The sequence below is a fragment of the Antennarius striatus genome, chromosome 10, assembly GCF_040054535.1.
Source record: "Antennarius striatus isolate MH-2024 chromosome 10, ASM4005453v1, whole genome shotgun sequence".
NCBI classification, from domain to species: domain Eukaryota; kingdom Metazoa; phylum Chordata; class Actinopteri; order Lophiiformes; family Antennariidae; genus Antennarius; species Antennarius striatus.
The window spans coordinates 7,871,790-7,894,047 of record NC_090785.1 but is presented as its reverse complement, the minus strand read 5'-3'; the positions used below and the strand labels follow the sequence as shown (position 1 = coordinate 7,894,047).

General features: G+C 39.9%; 3 protein-coding genes across 5 annotated transcripts in view; all 3 read left to right on the top strand.

Annotated features, from left to right (window-relative positions):
* Positions 1 to 4,426, top strand: part of kdrl (kinase insert domain receptor like) — a 34,929-nt gene extending 30,503 nt beyond the window's left edge. For 2 of the 3 annotated variants that reach the window (XM_068325354.1, XM_068325353.1), the window contains 2 exons: positions 231 to 334; positions 2,477 to 4,426. In XM_068325354.1, coding sequence (XP_068181455.1) covers positions 231 to 334; positions 2,477 to 2,660 — 288 coding nt within the window. In that variant the 3' untranslated portion in view covers positions 2,661 to 4,426. The remainder of the gene's footprint in view (positions 1 to 230; positions 335 to 2,476) is intronic. The other variant, XR_011037174.1, reaches the window with a different exon arrangement.
* Positions 4,427 to 10,945: 6,519 nt separating this feature from the next.
* cdx4 (caudal type homeobox 4) lies at positions 10,946 to 13,879 on the top strand. The gene is made up of 3 exons (XM_068326205.1): positions 10,946 to 11,384; positions 12,534 to 12,679; positions 13,646 to 13,879. The coding sequence occupies exons 1-3, from the start codon at positions 10,946 to 10,948 to the stop codon at positions 13,877 to 13,879; spliced, it is 819 nt and encodes a 272-aa protein (XP_068182306.1).
* A 1,622-nt stretch (positions 13,880 to 15,501) lies between these two features.
* Positions 15,502 to 22,258, top strand: chic1 (cysteine-rich hydrophobic domain 1). The gene is made up of 6 exons (XM_068325531.1): positions 15,502 to 15,647; positions 18,221 to 18,275; positions 19,244 to 19,399; positions 19,778 to 19,834; positions 20,271 to 20,330; positions 20,820 to 22,258. The coding sequence occupies exons 1-6, from the start codon at positions 15,502 to 15,504 to the stop codon at positions 20,868 to 20,870; spliced, it is 525 nt and encodes a 174-aa protein (XP_068181632.1). The 3' UTR covers positions 20,871 to 22,258.

Sequence of the window (22,258 nt, the reverse complement as noted above, 5' to 3'; positions counted from 1 at the left end):
TCCTAGATCAACATGAACTAGTGATCATGCTTTTATTGTTTTAACTCTTACACCTTTTTCAACTCTACCCAAAAACAATCCTAAAAATATGGAAAAATCCTTTAGAAGGGTTTTTATATTTAATTTAAATAATTTCTTAAATCCCCCGAAATTTCTTTTTTTTACTTTATACTATTGATCTCATTGAAAATCTCACTTATTCACTGTTCATCTGTCTGCGTCCTCCTCAGGGTGGACAGTCAGACAGTGGGATGGGCCTCTCCTCTGACAACATGGAGACTCTGAAGCGTCTGGAATCATTGGCGGGACGACCTCTGAGCATCATGGCTCTGGCGTACGTTCACTACACCACCAGCACCTCCCCCTCTTAGACAGACCCTGCAAGTGACAAATAAATGCACAAAAACACCAAAAAAAAAGAGACTCATAAACCTCTTTGCAGTGCCAGGTTGTGAGAGCTGTGACCGTTACACACTCACACACAAATTTGTTGTGTTTTAAAAGGACTGTGACACCTTTTCTCTTTGGAGCATCGACACAAAGGTTCGTGGGAGGGACGTAACTTGAAAGTGATGAGCTCAAGGAGCAAGCACAAAAGCAGAGCGACTACATCGCTTGAACTTTGACTGTCAAGAGTGCATCATAAAACGCTTTTGTTTCCACATAATAGTCCTGAGTCAGATGCCACCCAGATGGGTTTAATGCAGGAGTCATGGCTATCTGACATTATCTAACTCCGGGTAACAAACAAGCATCAAACTGAAAAGTATGATCTTGGCCAAAACGCTACACTTGAAAACTCTTTAAACATATTAAACTTTCCTTAGGAAGAAAAAACTGAGAAAATTTGTCCTACATTCAGGAGCTACTTGAGATAAAAGTCAAATCTGAAGGAAATTCTTATGGAGCTCATATTATGTTTACAGCAGCTTCGCTTACATTGTCAAATGTCTGACCTCAGTAATTACTCCCTGCACAGAAGCAATGATTTAACATCCCCTTCAAGTATTCTGGGTCCCCGTTGAGATAGTTATAGAAGAAACATGAATTCTCACATTTAAAAATGTTAGACTGGTGAATCACAACTCAGCAGTCTAACCTCAAACCACACCCACGGCTACTTGGAGTTCTCCAAAAGTTGAAGTTGATGCTACCCATGCTCATTTCAAGACAGATTGTGTCATCAGAGCCTCGGCATTCTGGGAATGATCTGCATTTTGAAGGGAGGACTTCCTCGCTGGGCATCCGCTCCATCACTACCACCTTTGAACTATTTGGGGCGGGTGCGGGGGGGGGGTTTACAAGGATCTACCCTGTGTGCTACAGCACTGCGCTCCTCTTGACCTGCCAAAGTCCACCTGTGGTCCTATGGGCTTTCACCGCCAATGCCAAAAAATGCATTTTACCCTAAAAGATGAGGAAATCCGATAATATTCACATTATTAAATGGAAGATCCATCCCTGTCTTATTTTGTTACCAGATATTCCTGCATCACGGCATTTGTATAATATTGTGAACTATGCTGAAGCCTAGTTAGGAGGTAGTTATTCATCTGGGCAGCATTCCAGTACAGCGGCGTCTCTTACCCCCACTGGGCGCTGACCCTTTGGCCTCAGAGAGAGGAGCTTTGAAAACCCATAGCAACCTCCAAAGACAATAAGAGGCAATTACTCATATTCTGAGGATCAAGTGAAGCAGAAACACTCAGGATGATTGATTATATCATATTTGAAAAAGGAGAGGATTTTCTGATTGTACAGCATCACAAGGGGCTTTTCTCCAATCAAAGAGTATAGAAACATCCGTGGGAGTGCGATCAACTCAAGAAAGAGCTCGACATTATGCACAATGAGTCAAAGTGCTCTGGGGGTTGTTTACGCATTGACCATTCTGACTCCCACCCTGGGAGGAAATGCCTGAAGAACATTTGGATAACGTGTCATTTCTTGGTCAGGATGTCGACTGATCATCCTGTCGCGGCAAACTGATTTGATGTGTGTGTTTCCACAATTGTGCTTGTCGGCTTGTACATTTCTGATAATGTGGCTGTAATCTGATCATGTTGCTGCGACTCTGATTTCACAAACACTGAAAGAAGTTGGAGGTAAAGGATATCAGAGCAAAATTGACACTTCTTTTTCCATTATTTACTTTTTCTTGTGATACGAGGACAAAGACGTCACCAAAACTCACCAACAACCTAGAGGTGGACTCTTCAGATTTCATGCATTGTCCATCCAAATCATGAATGAATTGATTGAATAAGCACGTGGCATTTTTGTATAAAAAGAAACTTTAAACTACTGAAAGATAGTTTCAGGTGTAGAATTTCATGCAGATTGAAATGGAACTATTTTTCTGAAAAGCATCAATTTGATCGTTCTGGAATTTAATGTATTGAAATTCAATTTTTGGAGTTAGCTTGAGTCCTATGGCGATACATCACACTCATTTAACATGTTCTGGTGTTTCCAGGCTGAAGGCAGTGAGTAAGAGCAAAGAATCCATGCTGAGTGACTCAGAGAAAGAAAAATTCGTCCCTCCCGTCCCGTCACTGGACTTCAGTCTGGACGACTCGTCCCTGGATGCAGGTCTGGAGTGTCACAGCCCGCCGCCTGACTACAACTATGTGGTGCGCTACTCCACCCCCCCAGTGTAACCAGCTCTACCCAGGGGGAACCTGACTGACCCACTGCCTCGAGGCGGTTGCTTTGTTCTCCTCCGTTTTGACTCTTGACTGTCTGAGTTTGAGAGAACAACACATGAACATGTTTAGAAGGACGCTCCGACATCAATCACGACTCCACACGACTAACTTCTGCAACTTCTTCCAGCTTCAAAGACGTCCGCTGTGCAACAAATAGGAAACCTGTAGGCTGTTGATTCCTGTGGAGGTTTTCAGAGACACACCAACGATAACCCTACCGGTTCACTCCACATTCACTGTAATGATCAAATGGCCAACGGGCTCAGGTATCTCATTCATATACTGTGAATACAATAAACTCTGCGGTTCCAGCTGATCTAAATAAACTTCATTTGATGATGCAGAGAAATGACAGAAGGTTCGAGTTCATGATGACGATCTTCATGTCTGCTTTGACTTTGAAAAGTAAAAAACTGGAAATTAATTTGTGGAAAAAGTTACAGAGAAGATATTTTTGTCCCCGGCAGCATCTGCTCCTATGAAGGTCAGTTAAAGTTCATGTCATCTGTTAAGTAATATTGATTATTAAATAAAATCTGAATCTGCAGCGTTATTCCACCTTTAATTTCATGAAAATATTAGCTCAACTCTGGTTGAGCCAGAGTGACAGAGGAGAGTTCTACAATGTGGCATGAGTTTTTAAAGCTTTCTAGGTTACAGAAAAATCACAGATTAATTGAGTTTAATGGAGAAAAGTGAGTGAGTGAGCTTTAAATGAAGCGTCATGGCAACGACTGATTTCTCCAATCCGGTGTTGAAATATTTTTAAAAAACACATTAAATTAGGACATTTTACTCAAAAATATTTGTTAATAATTGCCTATTTATTTAGATTGTAAACACTCAGTAATTCTGTTTTTGTTTTCATTAAATTCTTTTTTAAAAGATAGCCAAAGAACTCTCCAGCTCCGTCTTCCTGGTATCAACACACAGCGTCTCAACATTTTGCTCCAGATGTTTATGCCGTTTGTTTGCTTGAAGTGACGCTGTGTGTTTTCTCCAGTCATTCTTCTTGTGCTCAATGTGAGTAAAGCTTGCAGGGCAGGCTACAGAAACTCCCTCCCTCATTCCAACAGCATTTTATTTGTCATACCAAGTGTATTGAAAGCATTGTGGACTTACATTCACTCCTTTAGCACACACACATCCTGTAAAAATGTGGTGAGTTCCTATTTGTTGACCTCTGAAGAGAAAATGATCCCTCAATGTGTAAGGTAGATATTTTGAACCCCGGTTTGTTTCCGAGTCATGCTTTGTTTGTGATCAATTTGTCATGTTTGTTACACGTGGAGAAGAATTGATTATGCACTGATATTATTATATCCATTATAGTTTTTGTATTCTGAAGGTATATTATTACGAAACAGTGTTGAGGGTCCTATTTGACATAGATTTATTTTGCATTTATATTTAACAACATAGCAGGAAGTTAACATTTTCACTATTTGTTGTACTATTTCTAGCCATCCTAACAACATGAAATCTGATAATTTTGTCACAAATTTATATTCAGTTACCATCAAAGATTTTAATCGAAATGAATTATTTGGATTTTATTGTATTTTTTTCATACATCACTATCAACAAACATCCTCGTAGCTTCTTTTTTTATTCTTGTACAATTACATGTTGGTTTTGATTAGAGTAATTTCCCCAACACTGTTGACTGACTAAATGAAGTTAATAAATGAATAAAGATTTATATATTTATACTATAATTGCAGCCTTATATTGTGATGACTACTACTTTTTTTTAAGCGAAACGTCTACTGACAAACCCTTTACAACAAAGAGTGGTGTTCATTTCAGGATAAATATATGTGAAGAAATCAAATGATCCTGTTTACAGTAAAATCGTCAAACATTGGTGTGAAAAAGGTTTTACAGAAAAATTCGTTTGAATGTTTTCCATTAAAATTGCACTTTTAGATTAATCCTGCAATGGCCTCGAGGGGCCCAACGTCAGTATGAGGAACTACTAGCACAAACAATCCAGAGCGGATGTCTCAGAATATTCTTAACTTGAATCAAGTTCATGCACAACATCAAATGTTTTTTAATTGTTCCCATTTGAGGTATCAACCGTCAATGAAGACGTGTGTTTAGATTGGACACAGAGCCTTCAGTGTTCTGCTCCTTGGACCGAGACAGACTCACTTCCTCTGGCAGAACAAGGTGCCGGCAGCCTATCTGACAATGGCTTTCTGAGCGAGGAAGGAAGGAACTCTTAATCATCCTGGTCACGACCAGAAGACGCCACACACAGGGTTCCCTATCGGGACCGGGTGCCCCTATTTACTGGTACTGGGTGTGTCAGGGAGGGACAACAGAACAGGCTGGTCCCTGGACTCCCAGCTTGTCCTCATGGGATTTATTATGTTCTCTGCAAAGCAAGCGCCAAACATTGCACCCAATTCCATATCAGCCATCAGGTTATTTCAAGAATACGAGAAACAAACAAACAAGGGAAGGATGTTGGAGAGGGAGGGAATTCTTCACTGTCATGAGGTTGTTGTTTTTTTCTTTTGGTAACAAACAGCTTGGTGTATCTACACCCACACACAATATTCTTACAGCTAATGCATGAGGACTGGTGTTATTCTGTCCTGAGGGGCCCCTGCACCTGGGATAGAGTTTATTAAACAACTGATTCATTAAAAGATCTGCAGTTAACTCTCAATTACAGTGAAGGAAAAAAAATTGCAAAATTAGAAAATATGAAGTTGCTTAAAATCGAACTAGTTAGGAGGTGGTCAACTTTCTCTGGTTCAAGACATGAGACATTATTTAGTAGAATCTCACAGGAAAAAAATGCTGAATAAAAGTGAAAGCAAAAAGAAATTCAGCTTATTGAAACTTCCCCACTGAAGAATAATTTTAGATTTCTTTCCTCCATTGTAAACTTGAATATTGATGTGTTCTTTTCTCAGATTGTCATGATTTTAAACAATATTTATTGTCTTGTAAATCTTTTGCTGGTGATACTTTTTATCATCTGGATCCAGATTCTTTAGCATACAAAACTCCTAACTTCATGGATGATGCCTGCAGTGCCTTGACAAAGATGGCACAACAATTTCTCCAACTGCAAAATGAATACAATTGGAGACAAGACATTCAGACGGACAGGGAATCTGTCTGTCATCAGAAGTCTCGTAAAGTCTCGTGTTTATTAACAAGTGAGGGTATAATCTGTCACCGCTCGAGTCAAAAGGATATGAGTCAATCTTGAAAAATGTTTTGGGTCTTAAAAGACTTTAGTGAAGTCAGTTTTTAATAAAATAAACACAAAATCAAATTTTGCCTTCAGCTGGGTTGGTGATATGGACACCATCTGGTACCCTCCCTTCTCACACACTCAAAAGACCTATAACTGTTAAAAAAAAACACACAAAAACAAGTGAGGGAGAACGACAAAGGACTATTCCACTGCTCAGTGTCAGTCAATTAGAAGCTTTTAGTGACCGAATGCAACACTAAAAGGTAGAAGTACCACACCCATGGAGCAGTGGCTTTATGAGAATGACCTCTCCCTTCCTCAGGCACCTCTATGGCGTGGAAATTAAAAACAAAGCAGACAGTAAACATGTCATTAATGTGTTCACAAATCTGGGAAACATCCAAACAGCATCCAACTTAATCTGTGCATCCTGAGATCCTACCAAGCACAGTTCTTGGGGTCATCAGTCAAACACTACAAACCCTCCTCCCGTATTAAAAGCCCCAAAAAGTTGTTCCCAGACCCTTTGCCCAAGAACGGCGGGGCAGGCTTCTCACCCAAATGGACAACAATGAACCGGATGCTGTCCTGTGAAAGAACGCACTTCACCGTTAAGCCACATAAAAAACGAAGCCAACAACACCCGCGCCTAAATAAAGACTGTGCTATCTATATCAGGCTTCAGCGCTACCTGTTTACAAGAAAAGAATGAAAATGAACCGATCAATAACAAGTTTGTATACTGTCAATTTGTTGGCGTTCCCGGATTACTAGAACTTTCAGTCCGTTTCAGGGAATGAAAGTGTGGCCTTTCACGTGAGCTGGGTCACTCATGTGTTGTGTGTTAATAAAATGAATCATACAAAAACTGTTTATATAATACTACAACAGAAAGCTTGTATTGTTGCTCTAGATTGAAATAAGAAATGATGGCATGCAGTAGAGTATAAAAAACTTAAAATTTATTTTATTGGTTGCATGTGTTCCCCGTCTGTGTTTCCACTGTCAGTAGAGGAGGACCAGATAGACCAGTGGGTCAGGCTGTACCTCCTGTTTCCACACGGAGCTCCACACAGCCTGAATGAATGAAAACCATGTTGGTCTGGCACCCGTGGGATCCAACAGAGTCATCCATGCCCATCCTATGATAAAAATGCTGAAAAACTTACTGTTTCCGTCATTGGTGGGGAGTGTGAAACTGCCCTGACTTTTCCTCTAGTGCCATCATGAGGATGCTGGATGAACAGGGATTTCCACAGCAGTCCACAGCCCATCAGGCTGCTGCCATTGATACGCAACTTTTCGGCCTGCAGCTTATGTTTCAGTATTCTTACTTATTGTATGTAGCATCTGAAAAAAGCTAACAAGTCAGTCAGAGACTGCAACATCCCGCGACACCCCTGAATTCAAAATTTTTCCTCGACATACACATTTACACCTGTGTTTTTATTATATATATATATATATATATATATATATATATATATGTATATATATATAATTATTTTTTAAATTATTTTATTTATTTATTTATTTTTGCTTTCACATTTTTTATTCAGCATTTTTTTTCTGTGAGATTCTACTAAATAATGTCTCATGTCTTGAACCAGAGAAAGTTGACCACCTCCTAACTAGTTCGATTTTAAGCAACTTCATATTTCTAATTTTGCAATTTTTTTCCCCTTCACTGTAATTGAGAGTTAACTGCTGATCTTTTAATGAATCAGTTGTTTAATAAACTCTATCCCAGGTGCAGGGGCCCCTCAGGACAGAATAACACCAGTCCTCATGCATTAGCTGGAAGAATATTGTGTGTGGGTGTAGATACACCAAGCTGTTTGTTAACAAAAGAGAGGGAAAAAAAGGAAAAAAATAAAATTATATATATATATATGTGTGTGTGTGTGTGTGTGTGTGTGTGTGTGTGTGTGTGTGTGTGTGTGTGTGTGTGTGTGTGTGTGTGTGTGTGTGTGTGTGTGTGTGTGTGTGTGTGTGTGTTTGTGCACGCAGTATATTATGCAGAACACCAGGTCAGACTGCTGTATTTGATGTGTGCTGTACAAATATACTGACGTGAATGAACATGACTTGTTTGTGCTGGCCATGTGTTTCACATTACAGATGACAAACACAGGATTTGTTCCTCTGTGTGAGCCGTGCAGGCAGTCTCTCTAAAAATAGTAGCAGATGGTCTTGTTTTATCTCTCACCCTGCAGAGAAACACTGCAGCTGCTTTAATAACACCAATGAAGTTATGCAACAACATGAATTCTTGGGCTGCTTCACCACCGACTGTCACTGATCCGCTCCAAACATCCAGCCAGGAAAGGAGGAACTTTGTCTAATCTGTTATTCTATTCTCTGTCATCAGATCCGATTAGTCGTGAAGAAATAATAGATGTGTGTGTGTGTGTGTGTGTGTGTGTGTGTGTGTGTGTGTGTGTGTGTGTGTGTGTGTGTGTGTGTGTGTGTGTGTGTGTGTGTGTGTGTGTGTGTGTGCGCGTGTGTGTGTGTGTGTGCGTGTGTAAACCACTGATAATATCACATAATAAATATGTGACATATAAATCATTATGTTAAGTAATATAGGAGCTGCAGAATTATTTAGAAACGTCAAAAACAAACAGAAAAATATATATAGATAATTCATTAATTCATTCTTTCTTTTTCAAACATCCAGGTTGTGTTCATTACCGTTGTACACACCGGTTTTATAACACTCAGAAGAGGACTGCGTGGCGCATTCTTTGTTGGAGGCTGCCCTCCTGTGGTAAACGGTAGTACTTGGTAAGTGTGTACAGAAAAAATATCACTCAATCATCACTTTAAATGTTAACATCAAAACTGCAGAGGTGACAAACGCGTTATGCAGGATGTCTCATTTCAGAATTATGCGTGTTGATTATAAATACTGACCAGTTTAAGGGGGTTACTCATCATTAAAAGTGCAGATGTTTATTTGTTGTTTTAATTTTAATATAATAAGACTTTGATTTCAGTAAAGGGGGCGGTGGAGCTGACCCCCTAGCACTTTCTTACATGTGTGGCTCATATTTATCCAGTGCAGTAGCTTCTAAATCTTCTTTCTTAACCTCTAATGCATCTATAATAACACACTTCACTTCATTTATTAATTTAATTTTGTATTATAACCAAAATATTTGAAATAAATAGTTGCCAGGGACATTAGATAAACGTGGAAAAACGGAAAGATATAATATTAGTTCTGAATCGAAGCAAAACGGGTGGTGAAACTTTAACCGACCACAACCACAAGAGGGCAGCAGAGAGCTTGAATGATCAGTCACCCCGGAAACGACCGTACCAGAATATCTTCAATACCCTCAAGAGCAAGTGTTAATACATCATATTAAAGAGAATCTAAAATAACTGGGAGGTCACCAAATGAATCTGGTTTAGCTGCTGGACATCGTCTTGAAAAGAGAAATATGACGCTATTCCTGATGAATCCAGTCAGACTTCTCAGAACCTGAACTGTCTGCTGACCAACTGGGATCTCCGTGCGTAAAATCGTCACGACCTGAACCCGCAGCACACATCACCCAGGAAGCTGCTGTAAGTGATGGAATCCATTCATTTCCCCAGAGCCACATTTGGCGTCTTGACATCAGTCGACAACTTGAGGTCAATGTAGAAGACACCGACGTTCTGAAGATAAACTGCCCACAAATCACAACTGCTTGACCTTGGTTTGTCCTTCCTATAAATACGTAATGGTCAATAAATAAATGTTTCAGTCAGCACTTTTTAGTTTGGTATTTTGACAGCTGTACTAAATAAGCCATCAGGGAATGACAAAAAATAAAATATAAACTAACAGCAGGATGCTGCTCAGATTGGCCTGAAATAACGTAAATTTGTCCTATAACATGTCATAATGTGTTAACCTTTTTGCTCAATGGGTTTGTTGTTTCCTTAACTGAACTAACACGTTGGCCTAAATGCATATGGCCGACGATCAAACCATGTGTTGTCACCGATTGGTGTGGCAATAAACTTTGGAGGATGTGGTGCGCTTCCAAAGTTCCTGTTGAGTTCTCCGGGACGCCTGACACGTTCTTTACTCGATCCCGAGAAAAGATAATTCACAGCAGTTTCAGGAGACAGCGGTGAATGATGTGACCACCGCTGTCACAGAGGGGGTCGGTGTTTCCTTGTAACCGGAATTAGCTGTGAAGTGCGACCTTGAAGTGTGAACGCGGACAACTGAAGGCCCGGCTTGCGCCAAAGAGGAATTCTCTCGTATTTTGCACCTCGTTTGCAAGCGAATATCTTGACAAATGAAACGGAATTAAGGCGTGAAGCGTGGTTAGAAAACCGTGGATACACACAACAACACGTATAAAACACACACATTAAAAATGAGTAAAATGTTTTAAATTAGAAAGAACTCTGGGAATAATGCCAAAATATTTTTCACTTACGAATTTTACATTATTATACTGTTAACGTGTCAAAAAAAAAAAAACAGTAAATGTCTCCTATGCAACACAATTGTAAACATCTATGCGTAATTACGCACGGGCATTTCTTTTTTTTTTATTTGCTGCGTTTGCAAACGTGATCCCTCGATTTGTAACCGGTTTGCGCGGTATGTGCAGCTGATAGGCCGCCGTGTTAATTTATTCATGGAGAGGGGAACCTATGGTCAGGATAGGCCCGCTGTCAAGTGATGACGCACGATAGGACTGGCGCAAAGGGACAGCTGGGCCGGCGGCATCTTTCGGTCTTATTTGAATGCAAATCTTCAAGAGTCAAGGAGTGGGCTGACGTCAGGCAGGCCTCACTATACCTTAACCGTCTTGTCAATAGAGACACATCATGTGAGACTGGAGAAAGACTGGAGCTACATCGCATTTCATACTGGGAACACATTTGGACTAAAGAAGCAGCAGAAGGATTGTTTTGAACAGTCAAGGGTAGTTATGTCGCCTTAAAAGAGGCTACATCACCCCTTTGCTGTTTTAATTCTACTTTATTGTTTTTTGTACAAATCATGTATGTGGGATACCTCCTGGATAAAGAAACCGGCATGTATCACCAAGGGCCAGTAAGAAGATCAAGCATCAACCTGCCTCCACAGAACTTTGTTTCTGCACCTCAGTACCCTGATTTTACTGGATACCATCATGTGCCCAACATGGATACGCACGCACAGTCTGCGGGGAGTTGGGGACCTTCATATGGCGCTCCACGGGAGGACTGGGGGGCATACAGCCTGGGACCACCTAACACTATTCCTGCACCCATGAATAACTCCTCTCCGGGGCAGGTCCCTTACTGCTCCTCATCTGAGTACAGTCACATGCATCCTCCAGCATCTGCGGTGTTACAGGCGCCACCGGAGAACGTTACTGTCTCACAGCTCTCCCCTGACAGAGAAAGGCGCAATTCATTCCAGTGGATGTGCAAAACTGCGCAATCATCTTCCACGGGTCAGTGCGTCATCTTTTAATATTATATTTGTGCCACAATTATGTTTCTTACTATTTTTCTTGCAACTATAAATCCCACCTGATTTCTTTGACAGATTTTTTTTTTTAGTTCAAGGGGATTTTAAATCTCGTTTCGAGAGAAAAAAAAAGAGCAATTATTTTGATGTCAAACGAATAACTAATGAGTAAACATCAGTAGGTACAATTTATTGTTATGTACACTTCAATCTACACTCGATCTACTCTATTCTCTCCTGTGGTGGAAATTTAAAAAAAAAAAAAAAAAAGTGTGAGGAATCGGCGCCAGGCCCGGTTGTGATGTTAATGTCACTAATCGTGGGAGTTGTGGGGTCGACTTTCCCGTCACATTGTTTGGCGTTTTGAGCGTTATCCGTCATATCCAGTCGGTGGCCTTTGCTTTCAACACCTCTTCACTTTGATATGCACCAACCTTCCCTTCCTCTCTCAGAGTTATATTGCCGGAAAGAGTGGCATTTTTCACAGCTTTATATCGTCTTGTGCGTGGAGCAGAACATCGACTCCTGGAGGACTGTGCCACAGCGTGGACATGTCAACGCGTGAAAATGGAAAATTGGTTTAATTCTGAAATAAGACATAACTAATGTATTTAAATCTTATATTCGTTAAATGCATGCACCTTGTGCTGCTTCTATACCACTGTGGATGTCTCTGACTTTTCTACTTAGATAATATTTGTCAGTCAGTTGTTTTCTTGAATTTTAAAAAGTTACCCTACACTCCTAAATCAGGCTTTTGCATTCATAATCCTATTCCGACTATTTAATCCGCTCCTCTTGCTGTCTGGAGGAGTTAAAACGCGCTCCAATTTGCCAAAAAATGTTCCGTTTGGTCTTCTTGTTTCTTATCTCTTGCCAATTGAGGACCTGGCTCTCTGACATTCACTGCATGTACTGGAGCTGTCGAAGCAAGATGAAAGGCTGAATTTGCGTATCTGCAGACAAATCAAAGACAAGTTGCTTTCAGAAGCAGTTAATAAAGATGCTGTGTGCAGATAGACTCGTCCTGGAATGCAACCTCCTCTGCGTGAATCTTCCTGTTCAACAACCTAGAACAAAACAGACAGAGAACAACTTTAACACTGTTTTTGATTTGTCTTAACTTTGACAGGTAAAACAAGGACGAAGGAGAAATACAGGGTGGTCTACACAGACCATCAGAGACTGGAGCTGGAGAAGGAGTTTCATTTCAACAGATACATCACCATCAGGAGGAAATCTGAACTGGCTGTTAACCTCGGTCTGTCGGAAAGACAGGTAATGCGCCTGCTCCACGCATGATAGTGATATGATGTGATGCTATGAAGGATTATAAAACTCTATGTCACGATGGATTAATGGACACCAAACTTGCTGTGTGAACTAATGTCACATCATCATCAACTTCATTGTAACACTAGCTGGTGAGGTAGACTCGTTTCAACTTCAATATGATTACATGTTTTATGTTAACTACATGTGTTTAACTATTATGTTTAATAATTAAATCATAAGACTATAGAATAGTAATTGCTTCCCTTGTGTTTTGAAACATGATCATGAGGCATGAACAAGTTTAAAATGTCTTAAATCAATCTGAAAATACAGTTAGAATGATTTAAAATAAAAAAAGATTTTAAAAAATTCATTTCTGGTTCATTATATATTTATTCATATCATTTTATTTTCTATATCCATTATATTTAACAACACTGAACTGTGTTTCCATTTTTTAAAACAAATTTAACAGCTCACAACCACACAAATACCATGTACCATATTTTGAAAGGGATATCTCTGGTTCAAAATTATTATTATTATTATTATTATTATTATTATTATTATTATTATTATTATTATTATTATTATTATTATTATTATTATTATTATTATTATTATTATTATTATTATTATTATTGAGTAGTCATAGTGGAAGCAGTGGCCAAGCATTCCAAGTCAACTTTATTTATAAAGCCCTGAATCACACGAAAGGCGGCTTCAAGTCAGAAAAAGAGGAAACCAACTGAACCCCATGTTTTCAAAAGTATAATTCCACTAGTTATTTTCTATTAGTAGTAGTATTATTATAAAAGACTAAACAAGCAATCGTAGGCCTAGATACACGCCTGTTTAGTGTTTAGTGTTCTGAATATCTTATTTTGTCCTTCCATATCTTTTTTCTGTTGTGTTTCTAACAATGCAAGTCGTACTCAGAAATAACAAGTTCTTTTTGTACCCTTTTAGGTGAAAATTTGGTTTCAGAACCGCAGAGCCAAAGAGAGGAAACTGATAAAGAAGAAGCTGGGTCAGTCAGACGGCAGCAGCGGGTCTGTGCACAGTGACCCGGGCTCAGTGAGTCCTCTGCCGGTCCCGGGCTCCCTCAGTCCTTCGGACATGCATGGCTCTCTGTACCCTCCACAGGGAATGAACACCTTGCCATCTATCAGGAATATACAGCAAGTGACTGTGACTCAATGAAGCCGATCACCCTGTGGACCACCTCACAAAAACTGAGCACTGCGACCCGCTGACAGGACGCTGGACAGGCGCATGGGCCGATCCGTGGCCCTGTGGCGCAAAAGGCTGCGGATAAAGATTTGGTTTATAGCAACGAAATGCGACAGGCTCTTGAAATACTGCTTTTATAGAATAGTTCTTATAACGTTGGGATTTATATGAAAAACCAAAAAAAATCGACGAATTTTTAAAATTAAAGCTTTAAATTGTTTGTGAGTTTAAAAGATATAAATATCCTCAATGAATGTGAGAAAACGTATGTGAATAAAATGGACAGTCAGGGACGTGTCAATGGAGATAAAACCTGGACTATATGTAGCTCATGTGGACAAGCCGCTATGACTTGACAAAAATCATCTCCACGCGTTTTTCCAGCACGTTTTATTATACGGCTCGTTTGCTGGCAACTCTCAACATGTAAATAAAATGTGTTGTTGTTTTTTTTTAAAAATATCTCGTATTTCCCAAAGTTTGGATAAATATCACGGTTCGCATATGAAACGCTCTTATGGATAGGCGTTGTTGTAAGTCCTAAATCTGTAGGTATTTTTTCCTTGAAATATAATTTAACATAAAAAATACCCTGGAAATGACTTTTTTTTAAAAATCTGCGCTATAAGACGAAATCGGTACAGCTTGATAATAATCGCCAAAGTCAGTGAATACCTTTTAATTTGAATGCAGCCAAAAACACAATTAATTTTTTTTTTTTAGAGCTGAAACATAACTGAGTCATTTTAACCCTCCCAAAAAAGATTTCAAGTCACATTTAATTCTACACGATGTTTGTCTCCATCACGGTGTTCGTTGTGACTTTAAAAATGGTTTCTTACGGGCCTAGTTAAATTACAAGAGTTCACTTTCCCTGCTCTGTCGATATAGTCATAATCTGCCGATTCTCTTGTCCTCTCTGAAACTCTTCCACTATTTGGGATTAGTGAAACCAGCGTCAGTGCTCGTGACGAAATAAGAAATGATATGATGTCACCGTAATCAAAACTTTATGCCTCATAAGGAATACCATTTATTTTCATTACCCTGCAAACCTACTCCAAACATTTGGGCCTGCATGTTTGTAATTGTTCACTTCAGGACACTCAATGAAAAAGATCTTTTTCCATTATGGTGTATTTTTGTTTGTTTTTAAAAATTTTTTTATAGATAAACATATTTTCCTTCACAGACGCACAGAATTGATTTGGATTAATCCATCATGTTATTCATATTTCTACCCCTCTGGCGGTTTAACATGTGTTAAATCAGATTTCATTTTGCATTCAGGGGGGGAATTAAATCAAATAAACACGGCAGCCTGATTTACTTACGATCTTCAGGAAGTGAGACTGACTGTAAAACGTTTTGACGACGGTTTACTGCAAAGAATTAACTGTTTGTTACGGGAGAACGTAAACCTACACGTCTGAAAACTGGATTACATCATAGCCACAGTTTAGAAACGTTCTATCCCGCTGGTGATCAGTGAACGCATCAAAGACGAGCTAAGGTCGCGCGCCGCACACAGGCTGCTGCGCGCTCTCGCCTGCTCGCTCCAGCGTCTCGTGCGCGGCCCCGCAGGAGACGTCATGAGCGTCTTACTACCCAACATGGCGGACTTTGATACCATTTATGAGTTGGAAGACGAAGAGGATGAGCACGTAGTGAGCGAGGAACACCTGCCCAGATACTGCCCGGAGCCCGTGGTCATGCGAGGGGCCGGCCACATCACAGTGTAAGCGGATCCGCGTGTTTCTTCGTCCCGGTGGGGGTTTGTTTGAGTGTGTCATCACTAGCTTAGCTGATGCTAGTCTGCTAGCCAACCGAAAACACAACAACTACAAAGTGGACAAATGTTTGTCGAGTGGCTGTTTGGTTCGCCCCAGATTAACACGATTTAAATCTGCTGCTCGTAGCTTTATTTCTCAATGTTAGCCACACTAACCAACAACCGGTAGTCACGTTTAGATAAGTTATGTTGTGTTAGTTATCGTTAGCTGGAAGTTTCTTGACGTCACGTTCACTGACCCCCCGTCACTGGTGAGTTCCGGTTGATGGACACGTCATCACTACGTCACAGCAGGGGTGCTGTTCGTCATATGTTTTATATTTTTGAGCTTGTTGCTTATTTTCAGGGCGACAACGTCTTTTTTCCAGGGTGGCAACTAGGGGGGAAGCATAACGCTCAAGGGACTTCACCTCTGCCCCGAATGTATGACGTCACGTTTAACGTCATCTTCATCTGACTTAGGTTTGACAGCATATTCCAGTTCCAGCGGCCAACCTTTATCAGCCTTCTGACTGGACCAAATAAATGGATGTTGTTATTTATTGGAGCAATATTATCAGCTGTCAATCAAATTATAGGTAATAAATATATTAGATTCAACTTTATTGTCATGTCACATGTCACAGGTACGAAACAACGGAAATGCAACTCAATCTGTTGGCGTCACATTGAGTTGCAATAGAGTACTGTTCTGGATTAATGGAGTCAATGCGCTGTATGTACCTGCAGAGCAATGTGATGACAGAGGGGTGAAGTTTTTAAAGATCTGTGTGTCGATTTTTATGTATAGCTGTTTATACTCTATGGAAAACTGCATTCATCAACATCTACATACCTACGTCTCTGCATCCTTTACATTGAAATTAATGCACCTGTAAAGATGGTAGTGAAGAGTCAGTTTTGACAGTAAAATTGTATTATCAGACCAGGGTGTAATCTTCTGCCAATTAGAAAGATGTTGAAGAGTTGAAACAACTGTCAGGTGTGATATATGAGCCATTTAGGGCTGATACAAAGTTTCATGGTTTTTGTTTTCTTCTACTTTTTTTTTAATAGACATTTGTTTTGTCAGTTTTGAACTAGTGAAACACTGCCCCCGATGATTTCAGGTGGTACTGCTCATTCACAATGACCTCAGACAATGTAGGTTCAGTATGGAGAATGTGGATGAAAAGCTCCATCCTTGTCTGTATATATTTATTTAAAGGGCAGCAAAAACGAGCCTTTATCAATGCAACTTCAAACTCTGAATTTAAAAAGGAACAAACAGCAATTTCACAAAATCAACTGAACAATTATTTTAAGTGGTGAGACAGCTCAAGATCCAGAAGCTCATAATGTGTGGGATCATCCACCAGGTAACAGAGAAAAGAAATGATTGTCTTTGCCATGTTTTTGCCATGTTGTTTGTTTGCAAAGTGCTGCTCATTGGTTATACGAAATTTCACTCTTCTTTTGCTTTTTGGAAGCCACTGTTTGTGTCGTAAATAAAGAAAGGCAGCGTGGAGCTGTTGAGTCATCTCTGTGGACAAAGACACTGACTTCACAAGCTCAGCATGTACACATTACGCCATTATTACATTTGTTTTGGTTGCTAATATGGTATTATCCTGGATGTGTCTGTTTGGTTATGAAAGATGAATAAATGTTTTAAAAACTGAGTTGCCATTTGTCAGTAAACACAGAAGAACAGGAGTGGTAGACTGCTGACTGATGAATTCACGCTGCTGCTTCTGGTCAGAGCGACACTGTTTACATCACACCCAAACACGCTGTGGCCATTCTTACAATTTGCATTTTAGACATTTTAAGAAGGAAATTATTCTGCAATTTGAACACAGCAGTGCTTATTAGAACCATGGAATATTAAAAACACTCATTATTGCTCAATGCGCTCAATGCAGCCTCGCTGTTCCTGCCCTGAGGACTTTCTGAAGAATTCAGCAAGTCAGCATTCATGCATTCACATCATTCACACGGTGTTAGCGAAGGCTACCGTTCAAGGCGCCACCTGCTCTTTACGAGCAATAACCATTTAGACAATCACATGCCAGTGGAACAGCCACTGGGGGCATGATGGGATTCAGCATGTTGCTGAAGGACACGTCTACATGTAGATCGCAGGGCTGGGGATTGAACCAAAAACCTCCCTACAAGATGACGACCACTCTGCCAGTCTCAGACAGTTTCCACATGAATGTCTTTCAAGTAACATAAAGCACTGGTGGCTTCTGAAAAGTTTATTATTGTAAAGGAATTGCTTAAAGAGATTTTACTGAGAACTTCTGTTTATTATACCAACAAGCCTTTAGTGTATATATCACCCTTCGGTCACCTTTTCATGCCAAATGACATTTAAAAAAAATGTTTTACTGTTTTTTTGTTTTTTCATTGCGTAATTCAACACTATTGTATTTTGGGGTTTTTAAAATGTTTTATCATTTCACAGCAAAGATTTTTTTAATGTGTTTTTTTTTTAACAAAATCAATTCTAAATCTTTTTTTTTTTTTTTTTGCAGGTTTGGCCTCAGCAACAGATTTGACACAGAATTTCCCTCTGTTCTCACGGGAAAGGTACAGTTGCTTTTTAGTTTTCTTGCTCTTGCAGGCTGCTTTCTGTTCAATTCCAAGTAGGAAGAATTAAGCAATTAAAGCCACAGTGATTCTATTGTTCCTTTGGTTCTTAAACACCCCCAACTTCCCCAAACCAGCCCATTCAGACCTCAGCAAGTGGTTTTGATCTGTTGGAGATGCATTTCAACAAAGTGCATGGAAAAGAGCCTGAATGTGCTGCTGTCCAGCTCTGTAAATGAGTAAGCTGTCTGTGAGGCTCAGTTGGTGTGGACTCCAGTGTTTTTGAGGGTCCAGCTCCAGGTGATAAAATAATGAAATGAAGACTCTGGTGTAGACAAGAAAGGAAAGCTTCCTGGGTCGGACGCAGAAACACAAAAAGGCTGTAGGGGTAAGAACAGGCTGAGGGAAGTGTGGGGCAATAAAAAGTACCTTCAGTATTGTGACCAGGAGTGACATGTGATGGATGAGGTCACAATTATGATGATTGAAGGGTGCAGATCAGGCCCTGCTGGGCTTTATTCTGAGGTCTTTGGTTGTTTGCAAAGAGACCTTTGCATCCTGTCATAAAAGATTACGACCCCTGTTTTATGGTGTACAGACTCGGCCAGGAATGAGCATCCATTCAAGTTGTTGTGCCGGCGCAGCCAGAGGCTCTAAGCTTATCTCCTCGGAGTCCCTTCTTGCCTTGAACAGTCTGGAGCTCGGTTAGCAAGTCAGAGTCTCAGCATTCAGAGATCTCGTCTCATCTGTGGACGACATCTGCAAATATCTAGCTGCTGATTCTCTGGAGGACTTTGATCTTTGTTTCTTCTGAGGAATCTTTCATTCCAGCACCACCTAGAAACACCTCCATTACCTCTTACTCTTAGCAATCTGGTTATTCCTTGAATGCCCTGATATTCTCCTTTGATGCATTGCCCCCCCCTCATATAAATAACTCAGCACACATATCTTTGCTCTTCTTTTAGGTAGCACCAGAAGAATTCAAAACCAGCATCACCAGGGTGAATGCATGTTTGAAGAAGAACTTGCCTGTGAATGTGAAGTGGCTTCTTTGTGGCTGCCTGTGCTGTTGCTGTACAGTAGGCTGCAGCCTGTGGCCTGTTATCTGCCTCAACAAGAGAGTAAGTCCAAACCTTTTGTGACACACTATAACTCTCCCTTCCATCAGCGCTGATTACTCTAGGGCTGTCATAGCAACTCAGCCTTATTGGTCTAAGTGTAGAGGGTAATAACAACTCGAGTCCAGTTAGTGGCTCTGTGTAGAAATGATGCTTCTTGCTGCGTAGCTCCTGTCCTGCCCAGCTCAAGGGTGTGTCCTTTAAAGGTGGTGTTACCACTCAGAATTGATGGGAGAAAAGTGAAAATTACTAGCTTTTAAATTGGGAGTTCAGTCCATAAATCCTAACACCATGGTTGTTTACTGTTACCCGTTAAAGTGTTTAATGAAGTAATTCTATCCTGCTCTGCTGTAATGTGTAATTTCTCATCTGTTCCACCAGACAAGACGATCTATCCAGAAGTTGTTAGAGTGGGAAAATAACCGGCTATACCACAAGGTAAGTAAGAAAAAAAAAAGACAAATTGCACATTAGCACCCACGTGGAAGTGTTTAATCGTTTGTGTCGGTGTGTGGTGTAAGTGGAGTATCATCATGACGGATAATGACCATCAATCTGCTCGGTAATCTCTACATTCTAAGCCCTCAGAGGAGGGTGAGTCAGATCTAGAGCACGAGGTCTGGGAGGACTGGAGGGTCAGCAGTGAAATGTCATGTTAATTTTGTGTTGTCTCGCAGCAACAAATTACAGCTAGTAGTTGAGCAAAGGCATAAAGGAAACTCTTCAGGGTGTCTGGCCACAGTTTGACCCTGGTAGGACCAGACAACCCTACACCCAAATTCCCCTGACACTGAAGGGGCTGTGTCAGACAGATTTTGGTCTTTGTGTTTGTCAAATGGCCACTCATTGTTTGTGTGTCTGTGTGTGTCTACAGCTGGGGCTACACTGGAAACTCAGTAAAAGAAAATGTGAAAGCAGTAATATGATGGAATACGTAAGTAGGCTAAACCTTAAATTATTGGGTTTTTACATCACTATGATTTTTTTCCCAATCGAATGAATCAGCACATCATTTTCTGGATGAACATAATCATATGTATAAAATAACAAAAAGCAATGATAAAGTCTCGTTTCATATTAGGGTTTAGTTCACTACCATAATGATTTCAGAAAAAAAACCCTCACATTTGGGTAGCAAGCCTTAGAATAATAGGTAAAATGGGTTTAGATTCCAATGGAAAGTCATCTGGACAACATTGTTTCCTTCAGATCATTGTTATAAATTTAAACTACCTACTAATTTCTTACTGTATTATGGCTGTAATTCATAACAAGTTGGAAAGTTCTTTGTTAACTTCTCAAGATATTATAGGACCCAGAGAATGAAGCATATTGCTGCAAAAATTCATATCAATTAATTGACTTATTTTGAAAAAATTCACAATCATCCTAAACCTCACATGTTGTCTTTTTCTTTCTTTAGGTGATTCTTATAGAATTCTTACCCAAATATCCTATATTCAGACCGGACTGAGGAGGCTGTTAAAGACTGGACATGTGGCCCTTGAATCTTACCCATAGTGCCTTGTACATAAAACGTGTTGGAATAAGGGTCTGCACAGGCTTCTCTCGTAACGACCTCAGACATCTCCCTGTACCTTGTACATTACAATTTGCAACACTGTCACTTTGCTTTAGAGCAGATTTTGCACATTTTCCCAAACAGAACTAGACGTGTGTCGCCTTTGTTGCACTCGGTTGCATTTCTGTTACATGTGACAATAAAGTTAAAAAAAAACTTGAGAAGTGCATTTACCCCAAAGAACCATCAACCTGTATCCCATCTGTCATACGTAATCCCTTGCAAAGAATGCGATGCGTACCCCTTCCCTGACTATCCTTGCCTTATGATTTCCTCTCTAACTCGACATGTAACAGGAAGAGGAAGGCATTGAACACTTCAACAGGTCTGGACAGTCACTTGCTGTTTGTTGGATGTTCTGTCTTTCAATCCGGTTCTTTGCAAGTAGATGGGATGGTTGACATTGCCTAACGTACAATGTACGTAACCACCCAGCATGTTTTCTTTACATTTGACCATTTGTACATGGGAACTAGCTGGTAAAAGAACTTGACCTGTAAATACTATGTTAGGATAAGCTGTACAGCAGTATACCATTGTTTACATTAAAGCTCCTTAGCTCTAGATTTTTTTTTGCCAATATATTGCTGTATTATAGTTTTGATTAATGAAAGATGTTTATGTATCTTTCTAGTTTATATGGACCTGTTCATCTTGTAAGCCATACTGTTACGATATACACGATGCCAGAGTTTGGACAGATCTTTGCACAGTCGAAAGAAAGGATTTCAGATGATACAGATTCATCCAAACAGCAGCAGCCATGCGTGTTACCATGCGGTGTTTTGCCAATCGAGAAGACATCCAGTGAGTTGTCATCTCTTTAAAATTGGAGACTGTTGCATCTGATGAGCGGTTGTAAGATACTGATTTAGACTCTGCTCTTCCACTCTTATTTACTTTCATTTTATCCCAACTTTACATTAGTTTGTGTAGATTTTTTTTTTAAACTTCTTGCATTGTTTTTGTTCTTCCAGATAAGTTACTAAATATGTGCACCTCCAGAACATGTTTTGTTCAGATGGGTCTTCTGTTTCAACCATTCTGTCCAGTGTTAGTATTATTTTCCTTAATCATAGTCATGAGGTTGTTGCATTTTGTGATATTAGAGTGCCTCTGAGATAGTTGAACCACAGACAAGTACAGATGGAAATCTGTTCTCTTGTACGAAGGAGATTTAAATCCTCCCAAGTATTGTCCCTGTTACAATTCTTGTAAATGTTTGTCAAGATGAATTAATCCCTATGGAGAGAGAAAATAAATTGTCAATTTTGATTTTC